The 16609-nt window shown below is 41.5% G+C and overlaps 2 protein-coding genes across 2 annotated transcripts in view; one reads left to right on the top strand and one right to left on the bottom strand.

Moving 5' to 3' along the window:
• Positions 1-16609, top strand: part of LOC308073623 (rho-related GTP-binding protein RhoE-like) — a 528647-nt gene that overhangs the window by 332556 nt on the left and 179482 nt on the right. The window lies entirely within an intron of this gene.
• Positions 586-16609, bottom strand: part of lypd6 (LY6/PLAUR domain containing 6) — a 52604-nt gene continuing 36580 nt past the window's right edge. The window contains exons 3-5 of the mRNA XM_080413177.1: positions 8985-9083; positions 6545-6675; positions 586-1157 (exon numbers count right to left, since the gene is read on the bottom strand). Of these exons, the coding sequence (XP_080269303.1) occupies positions 984-1157; positions 6545-6675; positions 8985-9083 (404 nt within the window). The 3' untranslated portion in view covers positions 586-983. The remainder of the gene's footprint in view (positions 1158-6544; positions 6676-8984; positions 9084-16609) is intronic.

Below are 16609 nucleotides of genomic sequence, written 5' to 3'. Positions count from 1 at the left end.
CAGACAAAAAAACGAAACAAAATCCCCATTCTGGCTAGGGCAATGTTCTTCAATTCTTTCCTTATCGCTTAAAAATGTATGAAGCCCTTAAACTGACAAGTTCCAACCGGCCAAGACAAATTTGTAGGCTTACAGCCACCCCCCCCCCTGCCATGGCCTAGAGGCAGCGTTGCCATGTCTGCTTATTCTAAGCAACTTTGGGCTTGTTTTTCAGTAAAGTCGCTTTACTTTACTTTAAATATTGGTAGTTGCGGGTTGCGTTTTTTTTGGGCTTGTTTCTAAAGTGGTAGTTATGTAGTTTAAACTAGGTTCTCAAACCTATTCATGTCAAGGACCCGCAAATTAATATGCATTTCTCTACGGACCACCCCCATCTGAAAATATTTTGTGCCAGGGACACCCATACAAGATTTGTGTTGTTCAAATGTTTCAAAAACATTCAGCATTTTTCAATTTTTTCCCACCAAGATTTTAGAAAATGCTAAATGCTAAATGCTCACAACGCGTCGCGATGCGACGCGTTGTGAGCTTGTAGAGCGGCTATTTTCAAATAGTGTGGGTGGGTGCTCTTGTCGCTTCTTTTGAGCTTTGTTTTCGTAGACCTGGTTGCTTGTTTCTCTCGCAATATCTGGCAACACTGCCTACTAGAGGAACCCCAGTGGAGGGCTGTAACATTATACAGTCATGTTTATGATGTTTTATCCTTCAAAAGATCCACGGTGATAATGGCAGCTTATACTTTTCCAAAGTTAAGTACCACCGCGCACAGTGCTAAGTGCTCATTCTCCTGATAATCTACTTAAAACGTTTTGAAGGGCTGTCAGTGTATCACTTGAGATCCCTTTTAAAGGAGTAGTTCACCCAAAAGTACTGTAGTCAGTAAGGATGAAACCTGGAGAAAACATATAGGAGCCAGCCCGTCGACCGAGAGAGAGGGTGACTCAGAAACGTCCGACTTCCAAAGTTTGTCGTTGTTGTCGTTTTTAAGCGTTGCTTGAGATGACTACGGTGAGAGTGAGCAGGCTGAATGTCAACGCGTGGCTTCTTGAAAGTCGTGCGGTGCCACTGAGAGGCGAGGTGGTGGCGAAGATGGCCTCCGTGTCGTTCCACGGTAGCGGGAGGTTACAGATGTTCCCCTCGCAGCAGGCCGTACACACCTGGAGCAAAACAACACAGGAACAATCAATCAATCAAAACGTTAGTGCCTGTGTCCACTTGTCATTATGTTTACTATGTCCAGTATATCGTTGCTGTCGGGCAGAAACCTCTTATCTCCATATTCTAACTTTTTGTGTTTTTACGTAAATTAACGCCCTACTTGATCATACTACAGCGTAGGCCTGACCTCGACTAGTCGAATAGTCGACTAATTAGTCGCGGGGGGTCCGAGTCGACTGCGTGTCTCTTAGTCATATTATTAAAAAAATACATTAAAAAATTGGCAGTCGAATCAGACTGATACTCAATCATGCAAAAAAAAAAAAAAAAAAATGTTTTGTTTTTTTTGGGGGGTGTTTCCTTAGTCGACTGCCAGTCGACTATTGGCAATTAGTCGCCAATCAGATTCGACTATACAAATCCTTAGTCGGGGACAGGCCTACTACAGCGTCACACAAAAGCTTCAAAAGTAGCAGATCTGCAAGCTCGAGCTTGTCGATCTGCTTCTTTTGTTATTTTTGAATTTGAATCCTGATTGAAAAGTAACAGTTTTGGACATTATGAGGTTTCCACCCAACAGAGACGATATACGGAAGTAAATGTATTCAAGTATTTACACATTATTCAAAAAGTATTCAAAAATTACGAAGTACATTTGTACTTTTTAATATCAATGCATTGTTGTATTGACATTTAGAAAATGTCCCCAAAAATATTTGATATGTTTACAAACATCAGTTGTGAGTAAAGCATTCGGCCCACCAGGGTAGATTCCTTTGGAATGTTCCTCCTATGATCTTTGGGGATCTAAAAGCAGGCTTTTAGATCTAGGATTAAATCTTTCCGCTACACGTCATAGTTTTACTGGCTGGACAAACATACTGTATACAATCCTTTTCATTCATTACTAGTTAGACTGTGTTAGTTGTTTTTTTTGCTGATAATTTGATTACATTTTGGGCCCTATCTTCTTACTAACTTATTAGGAATTTTTTTTACTGTTTTGAAAAACCTTTTAAAATGGTGAAAATAGCCAATCTACATCAATGCGTTGTGAGCTTATAGATCACCTACAGTACGTCGCACCACCTGATATTGACTGATATTCCCATAAATCTCTGTATCTGTCAGTCCTTGTCCCTTTTATGCCCATATATGGAGATCCATGATGTCATCAGTATATGCCCATATATGTCATCAGTATATGCCCATATATGGGCATGCTGATATGCCCATATATGGTGATCTCTGTATCTGTCAGTCCATGTCCCTTTATGCCCATATATGGAGATCCCTGATGTCATCAGTATATGCCCTAGAGATGCGCGGATCGCGGTTTTAGCCGCGGTTGCCGCAGCAGTTTGGGTGGATTTGGGTCAATCAAATATAATTATTAATTAATATCGGATAAACCGCGGGTGAAATATTGCGGTAAATAAATTAATTACATCTAATATATCTATCCATAAAATAGCTAAATCTCTGCGTGCTTGTGTCTGTGTGAGTGTGTAGAGCAGCCTCTGTGCGATGCGATCACAAAATGCATTGATTTAGCCTATGGAATGTCGGTGCGTCTTTTTTCTTTTTTTTTTAACCAGTGCTGCTGTGCTGCGCTGAAGAGCAGTGCGCTCTGTATGTTGGATGCCGCACAGTTGGATGCCGCACCGACATTCCATAGGCTAAATCAATGCATTTTCTGATCGCATCGCACAACTAATACTAAAACTAACGGGGAATACCAGAAAATAATAATATTTTGACATACGGGAAAAACGGTTGGTGCGGATGCGGATATTAAAATTGGATAATATAATTATTGCGGTTGGATAACGGATGGATAATTAATTTGTACCGCGGATTCGGATGACCATGAGAGGCCATCTGCGTATCTCTAATATGCCCATATATGGGCATGTCCTCTTCAGTGCCCATATATGGAGCTGACTGATTTGTTTGCTGATGCCATGACAACACATTGAGCTTAGACAACAACACACTCCATATTTGGGCGTAGCTGCATTGGGAACTCCTTATATGGTTATGCTGAGTCATGGTGACATGAGCCAATTTAAGGATTTTAAAATGTTTTTCAAACATATACAGAGATCTCCATATATTGGCATATCAGTCGGATTGGCGGTGCAAGAGGGCGTAGTGAAAAAAACATAACAAGTTGAAAGATGGAGATACAAGGTTTCCATGACGATAACATGCAATATACTGTACATGGTAAATAAAGCTGACACTGCTGATTCCTTGTTGCCATTTGATTTTTTTCAGGTCTTTGGTTCCCAGGCTCTAAAGCCAATCCTGAGCCCTTGGACTGACAGTCTGATCCGCAGCCCTGTAATTTCCTTCCTCCGTCCGTCCGTAGGGCGGTGATGGAAGAAGTACTCACATGTTTTACTTAAGTCTTGCAATGTAGATGTACTCCGTTACAATGTACTTGAGTAAAAGCACAAGTAAAATATACTAAAGTACCAAAAGTAAAAGTACTCATTGTGCCGAATGTCCCATTTCACAAGTTTAAAATGTATCAAAAATCTTTTGAATATAGCAGATCTACAAGCTTGCGATGCATTGTGAGCTTGTAGATCGGCTATTTTCAAATGGCTGAAATATATATAGGGCTGAAGTGGTTAGTGTGTTTTGTAATAATAATTCAACTCTACAAAGTAACTAGTAACTAAAGTTTTCAAATAATTGTAGTGGAGTAAAAAGTACAATATTTGCCTCTGAGATGTAGTGGAGTAGAAGTAAAAGCATAGAAAATTGGAAATACTCCAGGAAAAGTAAAGGTACCTCAAAATTGTACTTAAGTACAGTACTTGAGTAAATGTAATGTTACTTTCCACCACCGAAGGAGACTAGACACACGTTTGACACATGTTTCAGCGAGGATTACAGTGACAGTGTCCAGGGAGAAGCCCCCCAGTTAATACCCCCGTCTTCATCTTATCTGCTCTGAGCGCTTTGAAGGATCTAGAGGATTAACTAAACTGCCTGTTTAAGTGGTGCTGAATGAGACTGGTGGGCGCGTCCAAAATATATGCCATCTTTGCACCACATTATACTGTACTGTCCTGTACCAGGTCAGTGCGGTACTGGCCAAAAAAAAGAAAGAAAAAAAAGAAAGACATGCTATCTCTGGTACTTCCCTTACTGGTACTTCCCTTAATCCCGTATCTGCGTGAAGTAGGTGGCCGCCTTTTTAGGAGACGGAAAGCAGGTTGGAGTCTATTCATTCCAATGGAAGAGTGAACGTGAACACAGCTTCTGAACCATTCTTTAGCCCCATGGTCACTGAACTAACTATTGGACCGGATAGTCACAAGACACACAATCTTCCCAAGATTTTCACACTAAAATGGCTTTTGTCAGAGAGAGACAAATCAGGAGAAAATCTACTTTATTGTCGATCTTTCTCTGTCCCAGCAACACACTCTCACGGGTAAACATATAGGACGTTCGCGAGATCTGCCGTCAGACGGCTAGTGCCCACTTAGGAGACCATTTGTAGGATTTGACGTACGACACATTTCTGGGTCCATGAGGCCGGAGAGTCCACCGATTACCTATGTTTTGACCGATATGTTGTCAAAAGATGCTAAATCAATTATAATCCATTTGAAAAACGTAGATTAGATTTTTTTTTTAAACACGGAAATTCCAAAATAGCTACAAACTCATAAAATATTTTTTAAAACTTTTTGAAAATTATTCACATAATAACATATACCCAAAATAGGGAGGCCAGGTTGAAAGTGGTTAAAAATCGGGACACAACGGCTGTAGATTTGCTGATCCCGGAAAAAAGTTAAATAATGACCGATATACAGTATGGACCAGACCGATCAGTCTGCCTCTACCCATGACCTCGATATAGAATGGATGCAGTAGGTCTGCCTCTACCCATGACCTCGATATAGAATGGATGCAGTAGGTCTGCCTCTACCCATGACCTCGATATAGAATGGATGCAGATATCTGCTAATCTTTGTCAGACTTAATACTAGATGGGTTCAGAGATTGCTGGAAGGGAGGGAAGATGTAATCATCTTCTGAATAGGGCAAAAACTGCTCAGTATTCCAGTGCTGGTATAGCAGGCTCAGGATGGGTACCGCAACCACACAATAGATAGCAATGGAGGAAAAAAACTCTCTAAAGAGCAAGTTCTGGTCCTGCCCTACAACCACAGGGCTTTTAGTTTGATTTTGTTTTGGTTTATTCTTGTTTGCGTTTCTTTCTTTCATCTTAGAAACAGTGGTAACTATTACTATTATAATTATCATTATTATCTCTGTCGGGTGGAAACCTCATATGTCCAAAACTGTAATTTTTTAGGATTCAAATTCAAAAATAGCTAAAATAGCAGATTGACAAGCTCAAGCTTGCGGCTCTGCTACTTATGGATACTTTTGTGTGACGTTTGTATGATGCAGTAGGGCATTAATTTACAAAAAAACACAGAAAGTTAAAATATGGAGATAGGCGGTTTCTTTCCGACAGCAACGTTATTATAATAATATTATTATCTGTAAATAATAATGCTAATATCTGAATCTCTAATGTTGAATGATAGCTGTAACTTGGTACTGCTCTACATAAGCCGTGGTAATGAAGAGGGTTTTTCCCCCCTCCAGCATATTTGGGAACAGGATCTCCTAAAAAACTTAAGCTTTCTGCTGAGGGAAACTCACACCACAACCAAACAGGTTGACCTCCCGCCAGACCATTAACACCAAAGACGCCGACCTCCTGTGTGCACTGACCTTTTGGTAATGCTATATTATCAGATGGTAGATGGTATGTAAATCTACACTCGAATTCAGTAACTTTACCTATTTTTTCACTGTTGCATGGCTAAAGGACCATATCGCTGGTCTAGCACCTTTACCCCGTAGCACTTGACCTAGTTATGACGACCATGCAAACTCACCTTGGTCATTTGTTCTCATGTTTTTGTTACTTATAGGCTGTTTTTTCTTGACCATAATGTTAAAATGTTGAATTGAAGGTCATTGTTTACCTGGTATCCTATGGTTTCAATGTATATATTATTATTTTGATAGCGTCTGGTCAGACTGAATTGCTTTTCATTTTGGGAAATAGACTGTGTGATATGTTTGATATTTATGTTTGATAATATCACAAGTTAATTGAAAAGGTAGCCTATGTGAATCATCACATTAACCCCGGCGCCCCTATTTTGGGCAAATGTGTAAAAACATTTTTGCTATTTATTGCCATTTTAAATTTAACTCTGGTGAGCTATGAATTGAATGAAGGACTTTAGCATTAATGTCTGACTATACCTCGTGCTGTTTACATTTCTGTCTAATGAAGTATTCAATCAATCAATCAAAGCATCCACTCTCTCCTCACCTTGTTTCCTTCATGGTCCATGTGGTTGCACCCCGTGGAGAGACAGTCCTCCAGCGCCACACAGCGTTTTGTCACCGACACACTGTCCCCCTCCATGTCCATCTGGTGGCGCGTGTAGCAATACCTGGCATCTGTCAGGGAAACGTCGATAGGCATGTCACAATTATTACATAATCGCCTAATCGCAATTATTCGAGATAATCTCAATTATTCGAGATAATCTCAATTATTCGAGATTATCTCGAATAATTGCAATATTAATATCAAATACGGCATATTTAATATTTTACACAAAAAAATTGTAAAATATTAAATATGCCGTATTTTGGCCATAATTATTTCATTTCTTTGTGTATTTATGATTTTTGTCATATCTGCCCCCATGCAACTTTTGTTTACAAGGCCTAAAAGCCACACAATTTCGTTAATCAATCGTTAATCGCACTTATTTGTCTGACAATAAATTGTCATGTAAAATTTCATAATCGTGACAGCCCTAGGAAACAAACAAAAAATACGGTCAAATTCACAAATAACCCTAAACCATAAACTTGACACAAGAGAATGTTATTTGGACACTAAGGTCCTAGTCAGAAGCACCTTTTCATCTCGCCTGCCTTCTGGGATTGGAATTGGGCACGAGCCGCTTCTCTTTTTTGCTATATCATATCTACACAATTCCTTATCCTATGAGTGTGACTTTTGTCATCAGTGGTGAAAAAAGTACTCAAACCTTTTACTCAAGTAAAAGTATCAATACTGCAATATAGAAATACGCCGTTACAAGTAAAAGTCCGGAATTCATAATGTACTTGAGTAAAAGTACAAAAGTATTGCCATCAAAATGGACCCATTTCAAGTTTTCAAATGTTAAACATCTTTTGTAAAAGTAAAAGTACAAAATGTTGCAATGCAAGTAAAAGTATTGGAAATTGGAGTAAAGTACAAATACCTAAACTTAAGTACAGTACTAGTCATAGACCGCTATGACCTGAGGGAAATGCCGCTCATTGCTAACGTTACGGGGTGAACAACATTCCACGTCAGGTTTTTTTGGTCAAGCCCTGGTATCTCTGACAATCTATGAGTGTGTTTTTCCAAACAAAGAATGTGCTTTTTTATGAGCCAGGGCCAAGGAATACTCAGTCATTAAAGAGGAACTGTAAATCTGACCCGGCAGCAGCGGTCATGACAGGCTGACTTTGGGGCTGGCGCGTTTTTTATCAGGACAGCTATTTATGAGCTAAACATGTCCGCGGCGGGTGAAATATGTACAGGTACAGAGACCTCCACTGAATAAACAGTGTGTGTGAATTTACAGCGACTCATGGAGGCAAAGAATGCCGTTATCTAAATACAAGAAGACAAGCACTTGAGAGGTGAGGAAGAACAGAAAATACGGATCCTATTATTACACCAACGCTGCATATTAGGCACATATACAGTAGGTTTCATGAAATGCACGCGCTGGTAATATTTCAGATGAAAGCATGCCAGCTGTATTGTAGACTTAAAACTACTTAAACCCTCAAGACGTAGTCGATTGGACCCAAGTTGGCTCTGCGCCTTTTTCCCTCTACACCAAAAATAGCTGATCTACAAGCTGCACAACGTGTTGCGTAGTGACACATTATAGATTCAGATCTTGTATATACTGTATCTGCTATTTTCGGCTAATGTTCTCTCCCAGAATATGGATGCTGGGGTTCAAGTGGTCCAACTTCATAAGAGTCAACTACATTTATCCCTTGAACCCTAGCATCCCTCATATGGGGGGGGGGGGGGCGGGGGGTTGAAAATTTCAGATCTAGAAGTTCGTATGAGCTTGTAGATGGGGCTATTTTCGGTAAAGAGATTTGGTTGTTGTGGCCCATAGATTTGGTGTAGAGGGGAAAATAGAGCGTACCAAGCACAGAGTATTAGTTTAACTCATTCACTGCCACTGACGTAATTGACGTAATTATTCCCGTTTACCAATACTGCCACTGACGTAAAAAACATATTATTATTTTTTCAAACCAAGGAGATATGATTTTTCGAAGATTTAGACTCCCTTCCACTTCCTTGTTAACTTAAAACTTAAAAATTCTGTATCTCGGCTCCTGAGTACTTTTTTTTTTTTAATGAAAAATCTCTGGCAGTGGGCAAACGCGGCCAATAATTGTGGCAGTGAATAAGTATTATCGTTGCTGTCGGTACAGAAACCTCCTATCTCCATATTCTAACTTTGTGTTTTTGTGCCCTACTTGATCATACTATAGCATCACACAAAAGCATCAAAGGTAGCAGATCCGCAAGATCGCTTGTAGATCTGCTACTTTTGAATTTGAATCCTGAAAAGTAACAGTTTTGGACATATGAGGTTTCTACCCGATAGGGACGATAATATGGTTTAAATGGTTAAGATGGATGTTATTTTGTCAAGAATAGTCTTCATTACCTCGTGGGCAGTACAGGTCTGGCGCCCAGCGGTTGCACTCGAAGTTGTCGGGAGCGTCTTCACAGGTGAAGCACTTGAACCCACCAGGGAACGGAGTGGCTGCGGAGAAGAGAAAAAAAAAAACATTTTAAATGTATAATCAGCATCAAAAATAATTCTGCATTAAAATTCCTAAAAGCATTCATTCACTAGAGGAAGGGATTTGGGTTTCGTTGCATTGGGCCTTAATATGGGCATCTCGCCAGCAAACCTTTTAAAATGATCCGGATGAAAAGTAGGAGTAAATCCAACAACAACAACCCTCTTTCACAAAGTACACCGGATGCACTGGGATGTGTACTATATACTGTACAAGGGATTGTTTTAATGCCGTTCCGTCTTTTGATTTGTTGAGATGTTACGACATTATATACTTTATGAGAAAAATGATCTCCCTACCGTCAATAGTACATCACTTCCAACCATGGTGGTGGTTGTAACCAGTGTTGTTTTCTAGTTTTTTGCGGAGGGCATACAATAATCATTCCCTGCACGACATGCCAGGTCAATGGATGAAATTAGCAGTGGTGGCAAAAGTACTCACATGTTTTACTTAAAAACTTTAAAAAACAAATTCGGTCATTTTATCGCCTACTCAGGCTTTTGGGAGCACCCCGTACAGTTTTGAAGTTTCTTCTGTCAGTATTTAGATATTTGATATTCATTTTATCAGACACGCCCCCTTCCTATACAAACCCATTGTAACTTCAAACTCCATTTTAACCATATTAGATTCATCGGAAACACTCGTCCTTGGTTCTGGTGACTGATATTGTCCTTCTAATACGTGAGGAGACCGTGTTTTTTCAATTACTTTTTTCATTTATTTTAGATATTTTTGGGGGGAAATGAAATAAATTAAATACAATAAAAAAAAATTATAAAAGAAAAAAGGTATCAAAAAAACAAGGCCCCCTCACGTATTAGGAGGGCAGGATGAGTCACTAGAACCAAAATAATTGTAGTGGAGTAAAAGTATAATATTTGCCTCTGAAATGTAGTGGAGTAGAAGTTACTGTACTGCAGATTGGAAATACTCCAGTAAAGTAAAAAAAAAATCAAACTCAAAATTGTACTTAATAAGTACAGTACTTGAGTAAATGTACTTAGTTACTTTACACCACTGATCGGTTAGTAGAGGGCTACGCTTTTTTTTTAAATTCTGCACGTCATACGACGTATATAGCGTAACGCGGTAGAACACACCCTGGTCCACAGATTACAATCCCCTCCTAATTTGGCTACAAACTGCAGAGTGCTGCCTTCATTACACTCTGGCCTCTTCTCCTCTATGCAAAGGGTCCCGAGAGATGGAAATTGTCCACCATGGCGACCATCTGCCAGGATCAAACGTTTGACGCTGTTAGTCTTTCCAATTTCGCACCATTACATTAATCTGATTGGCCCCTCTCACTCTTCCACAGCACACACCCTCCTCCCCTGTGACAGCTGCAGGTCTGCGGGTCACACAAACTTTCTTTCAGGCTCACAAAAGCCTGCCAATCAGGTTTGATCCTGCCTTGGCCAGACGGTGACCTCTTCCCTTTTTTTATACCTCCCAGGAACTTCTGCCTTGTGGCTTCGCGTGTTGCCAGAGTTTGCGAGAGAAATAAGCAACCAGGTCTAGGAAATCGAGCCCAAAAGAAGCGACTACTAGGCCACATCATGAGCACTTTAAACATATATACTTTATACATCGGCTATTTGAAAACAGCCAATCTACAAGATCGCAACAACTTGTAGATCTGCTATATTTAAAAAAAAAATGAAATAAAATGTGGAAGATTTTTTGAAACATTCTATCAACACAAATCTGGTACGGGGGCTCTCAAAAAATATTTGAGTCACTAGTTTGAATAATAATTAAAACATTTGGAAGCTAGCCCAAATAAGCAACCCGCAATTTACAAGCAACTTAACAGAAAAAGAAGCCCAAAGTCGCTTATAATAAGCAGACATGGCAACACTGGTGGCTTCCCCCTCCATACAACACAGTCGTGGACGATAACGAAGTACTGTTACTTGAGTACTATCTGTGCTTTACTTGAGTATTCATTTTTTGGGGAATACTTATGACTTTCACTCCATTACATTTCAAAGACATGTAATGACTTTTGACTCCATACATAAAGTATAGCATAGGTATACTGACAGGTGTACAGTACACCTGAGCGAAGGTCGCAGAGACGTTGTGTTTTTATACCGCTCAATAAATACATATTTTTGGGAGCATTAAGACGTGTGCGGACCTTCTCCTTCTCTACAATGTACACGAACAGACCACACATGCACACGCAGAAAGGCACGCGCACACACGCACGCTCACAAATCCCCACTGGCCAGACCAGAAGGGAGGCCTCTGGGCTGCTATGGATATCTCAAGGAGTACCCCAGAAAGCCAAACCTGATACCAAGAATTCCATCCTTTGTTTGGTGAAAGATCTTAAGTAATTTTCTTACTGGACTATGTGGGGGCCAGGTAGCTGACCTCGAACATGCCTTGCTTCCAGCAGACAGTTGTGTTGCTTCAGTCACTTACAACGAGCATGTCACAAACTGTCACACTTGGAAAAGCGTGTATCTTAAACAAAGACCAGCTTATCAGAGAGTATAAAAACAGTCATGTTTTTTAGAGGTATACGGTACAGGTAGGTATACGGGTACAAAGTGCATTGGTTTTAGTAGGACCATGAAAATGGCTTGGCTTGACACATACCTGGGGTCCGGGGACCCCCAGTTAAACGATGAATAGTTAGGAAGTCCAAATGGACCCTTTACGGGTCTGTAACTCTGAGAGTGTACAAATGAAACAAAATGGGACACTCTTCTACGCAATATGAGGGTCCATGGACTAATGCATACCAAAGGTCCACCTGCCTGATCCTTAAAGGGGAAGACCACTCATTTTTAACATTGAACTATGTCTTTAATACACAGCTGTTGTGTGGAAATAAGAAAAAAGTCCCCCCCCCCCCTCTATGTTGCCTAAAACTGGATAATTGATTGAGGTCATGTGATCAGTGACATACGCAGGGTGTACTTTTGGCTGAGGGGGCGGAGCCAAAAGTACACCCTGCGTATGTCACTGAGGTGTATTAAAGACATAGTTCAATGTTGAAAATGATTGGTCTTCCCCTTTAACAGGGAGGCCAAGAATAGAGCCCTTAGTACTGTACTGTATATCGTTGCTGTCGGGCAGAAACCTCTTATCTCCATATTTTAACTCTTTTGAGTTTTTTCGTAAATTAACGCCCTACTTGATCATACTACAGCGTTACACAAAAGCATCAAAAGTAGCAGATTCGCGCTGCGTTTCGAGCTTGTAGATCTGCTACTTTGTTTTCAAATTTGAATCCTGAAAAGTAACCGTTTTGGACATGTGAGGTTTCCACCCGACAGAGAAGATATAATGTAGGGTTTAAGTGGTTATTATCACCACCCTGGATTTTACTGCGTACACTAGTCCCACCTGGGCTCTGGCCAATTGAACCAGCGCTACTTATTCTTGTGGGAGCAAGTACGGAAGAAAACAGGCCCCCCACAAACCAGTGGTGTAAAGTAACTAAGTACATTTACTCAAGTACTCAAAAATACTTTTACTTCTACTCAACTACATCTCAGAGGCAAATATTGTACTTTTACTCCACTACAATTATTTGAAAACTTTAGTTACTAGTTACTTTGCAGATATAAATTATGATATTATAAAACATACATTAACCACTTTAGCCCTATTTTATACCTACTGTAGGCTATTTGAAAATTTGAAAAGCTATTTACAAGATCTTGTAGATCGGCTATTTTCAAACATGTAGGCTACGTACTTTTACCTTTGGCACTTTAAGTATATTTTGATGCCAATACTTTTGTACTTTTACCCAAGTAAATTTTGAATTCTGGACTTTTACTTGTAATGCGAGTACCTTTTCCACCTCTGCCACAAACCCATTCTGTGGGCTGACAGTCACGACACAGTGGCTTGGAAACGTAATCAGAATGGTGATTACAGAACTGACAAGGCCTAGAGAGAGAGAGAGAGAGGAGGATTTCGTGGAAATCTGCCTGAGAAGGAACATGATCTAATTGACACTGGGGTGCAATTAGAGACCGGGGGTCCCTTGTCGGAACATTCCATCCGAGTCACGGGGACAGCCAGCGGGGGGGGTTTGAGGGGGGACAACAATCAATTAGCTCTCAGCTCATGATCATCACATTACCACCATACACCGCCTAGACCAGTGGTTCTCAAAATGGGGGTGCGGGGACCGCCAGGGGTCCTTGGGGGTGGCGCTATAACAGGACGATTCACGGTTTTACCTATAACTGGACCGATCGGCGAGAAACTTTGCACGATGACGATACAGTTCTCCGTCGCCTACAAAAACAGATTTTTGTGAGTTTTTTGTTTTTTGTTTTACTATGTCCTTCCTACTTTTCATTGGGGACACAAGAGAGGCCTGAGGCTGGGGGGCGGGGCTGATGTATGGGCGGGACAAAAGGGGGGGAAAGGTCACAAGGCAAAACGAACGCGGGGTGAGGTTAACCGTAATGGTTGGCTATGCATGGATCCACATGGACACATACCACAGCACTTCAAAGACCCCGGGATGGGCTGTGCGTGTGTGTGTGTGTGTGTGTGTGTGTGTGTGTGTGTGTGTACATGTGTGTGTGTGTGTGTGTGTGTGTGTGTGTGTGTGTGTGTGTGTGTGTGTGTGTGTGTGTGTGTGTGTGTGTGTGTGTGTGTGTACGTGCGTGCCCGCTTGCGTGTGTTTGCGTTGCTGGAGGGGAGGGGACATAATACTACAGACAGTTGCTCCACCAGCTGTGTGTGTGTGTGTGTGTATGTGTCTGGCTGGCTGGCTGGGGAACAGAGAGGGGCTCAGCAGCAGGTTTACCCCACACAAAGCCACTCCAGCCTCCAGTCTATTTAACAAACCACAGACAGAGCCCCCTCATATCTCCAGCAGGCCACGGCCATTAAAGCTTTGTAGTGTAAGCAGTGTAATCATATCATAAGCAAAGCGAGAGTGTGAGAGGAAAGACGGACAGATGACACAGCGGATGGAGTGACCCTCTCCCTGCGGGGCCATTAGTCGTAGCGCTGTAATAACAGAGAGTCTAATGAAAGCTTTTTACAAGAGGATGAGGGTTCTGCGGTTGGTACCCCATCGTCTAGCCTCGCTTTACGGCTTCACCGGAGACCAGACACCAGATACAGAGAAGACGGCGAGCCGTGGGATTAACAACTGCAGCTGACATGGTTGCCCTGACCATCTCGCTCTCTCTGTGTCAGGGGCGCCGATATTTATAAGCTCTAGTGGGTGCGCAACCTGGCACACATGCACGCGCGCAAAATTTTGCGGGTTTTGAGCGGATAATTTACTTTTTTGGGGGGGTTTTGTAACTTTATTTCGGTTAATTCGGTTTATTCAGTGGCGATCTGAACCAGGCGATCTGATTTTGAAAAAAGAATATATATTATTATTTTATTTTTTATTTTATTTTTGACCAGCACCTCCTCATTTCACCATGGGTGCTTTAGCCCCGAGGCACCTACAGTATCGGCTTTTTGTGTTTTTTCGTAAATTAACGTCCTACTTGATCATACTACAGCGTCGCACAAAAGCATCAAAAACAGCAGATCTACAAGCCGCGTTTTGAGCTTGTATCTGATCTGCCATTGTAATCCTGAAAACTAACAGTTTTGGACATATGAGGTTTCCACCCGACAGAGACGAGCGGCGGGTGAGCCTGACGTTTTTGGAAGGCTAAAATTTGACCAACTATCATACAGCGCCAGGATGAAGTGACTGAGGCTAATTGATTTAACCGGGCCCTTGTCTGTTAATCAGACCACTTGACTGAACTGAATGAATGATTATCCGTTCAAATCAGCTGGAGAATACGCACAGGAAGCTCTGTCTCTCTGCCTGTCCGTCTGTCTGTTTGTGTGGATTGGGAGGGAATGGAATTATTTCTATTTACAACCACGGAACAACAGCTAAAGATTTTTTTTTCCTAAAAATAATTTGTCTGCCTTTATTGATAGTACACAGTAGAGAGAGAGACAGGAAACAGGGAAGGAGAATCGGGGAGTGACACGCAGCAAAGGTCGTCAGGGTTCAGGACTCGAACCCGCGACTTGCTATCAGGCTGCATTAGAGCCTATAATACGTGGTCTGCGCCTTAACCGCTAGGCCGGCGGCACCTCCCCCAGGTTGAAATTTTAACCTGGGACTATAAGCACGTCTGCCAAAGAAAAAAGGATTTGAAAACGTCTCATCAGTTCAAGTCTGCTGGGCGCCGATCACAGATGCCGTCTTTGCACTCAGTCCAAGAAGTGATGTAGTGCCGCTGGCCGGTGCTGACGGAGGGGACTCCTTCTTTCCCAGGTGTTTCACCCAGGTGGGCGTGGTTTTGAGGTTAGGCAGTGGTTCCCAAACAGTGGGTCGCGGACCCACTTTTATGGGTCGCGTGTCGCAAGTAAATATTTTACTTAAATCCTTTTTATTATTTTTTTTTCAAAAGATTTTCAATTTATTTATTTTTCCATTTTTTAAAATTGTTATTCATTAAAAAAATCTAAATTCCAACAAAAACAAACTTTAAAAATAACTTCAGAAGTAGTGAAAATAGCAGATCTACAAGATCACAACGCGTCGCGATGTGAGCTTGTAGATCGGCTAGTTTCACTAGCTTGAGTCCCGGGAAGAAATCAAATTTCTCTTCTGGGTTAGGTTTAGGCATTCAACCACGCCCACCTGGGCGAAACACCAAAGAAAGAGGGAGTCCCGCTGACGGAGGAGGATTCTCTGGTTCCCTGGCTGGCACCCGCAGTCTGCTGCTTCCTGCCTGGCCTGCAGCCCAACAACACCCTGCCTAAACCTGTGCCTCTGAACTTCACTGAACTTCACATCAACTCCCATCAAGCTACTTATGTTTGTCTGATAAGCACTTGTGTTTTGTTGGATCGATCGCGCCTAAGTATTTATTTGGCACGCTGCCAAACAAATGGCTAATTACAGTACAGCCCCACAGGCGTCGTTTAGGTAGCTGGCAAACACGCAAGCTTTAAAGGAAAGCCAGATTGTTTGGTTTTATTGCCTCTTATTGTTGTGTGTCTAATTTAATCCATGTTCAACTTGTGTATAACCATGTCCTGATATACACGTTTATGACAAACAGATATCTAACTTTGCTTTATAAAAAATGTTTAGGGCGTTGTGGCGCAGTGGTAGAGTGCCACAAAGTGTCAACGCATGGTGAGCTTGTAGGACGGCTATTTTCTGCGAAGGATTTCCCCAGAATACTGATGCTGGGGTTTAAAGGGATAGTTCACCCAAAAAAAAATTGTTCTATCAATGAGTCACCCCATGGAGACTTGACTTCATGGATTTTTTTTTGTTTTTGTCGCATTTCTAAGCCAATAATGTTATGACGGGTGGAAAGATGTTGCCAGTTCTCCATTAAAGACAGAGGTTCTTTACTCTGGAATACACACATACTTATTGCCAACTCCTCATCTACACTCAGTAACTTTAAACATAGACTGAGGGCCAGCCTGATGAATCAAGTCTCTCCACTTG

The sequence above is a fragment of the Gymnoscopelus braueri genome (assembly GCF_963280865.1).
Source record: "Gymnoscopelus braueri genome assembly, chromosome: 18".
Classification (NCBI taxonomy): Eukaryota; Metazoa; Chordata; class Actinopteri; order Myctophiformes; family Myctophidae; genus Gymnoscopelus; species Gymnoscopelus braueri.
The sequence above is the reverse complement of the archived record's forward strand: the minus strand, read 5'-3'. Positions and strand labels throughout refer to the sequence as shown.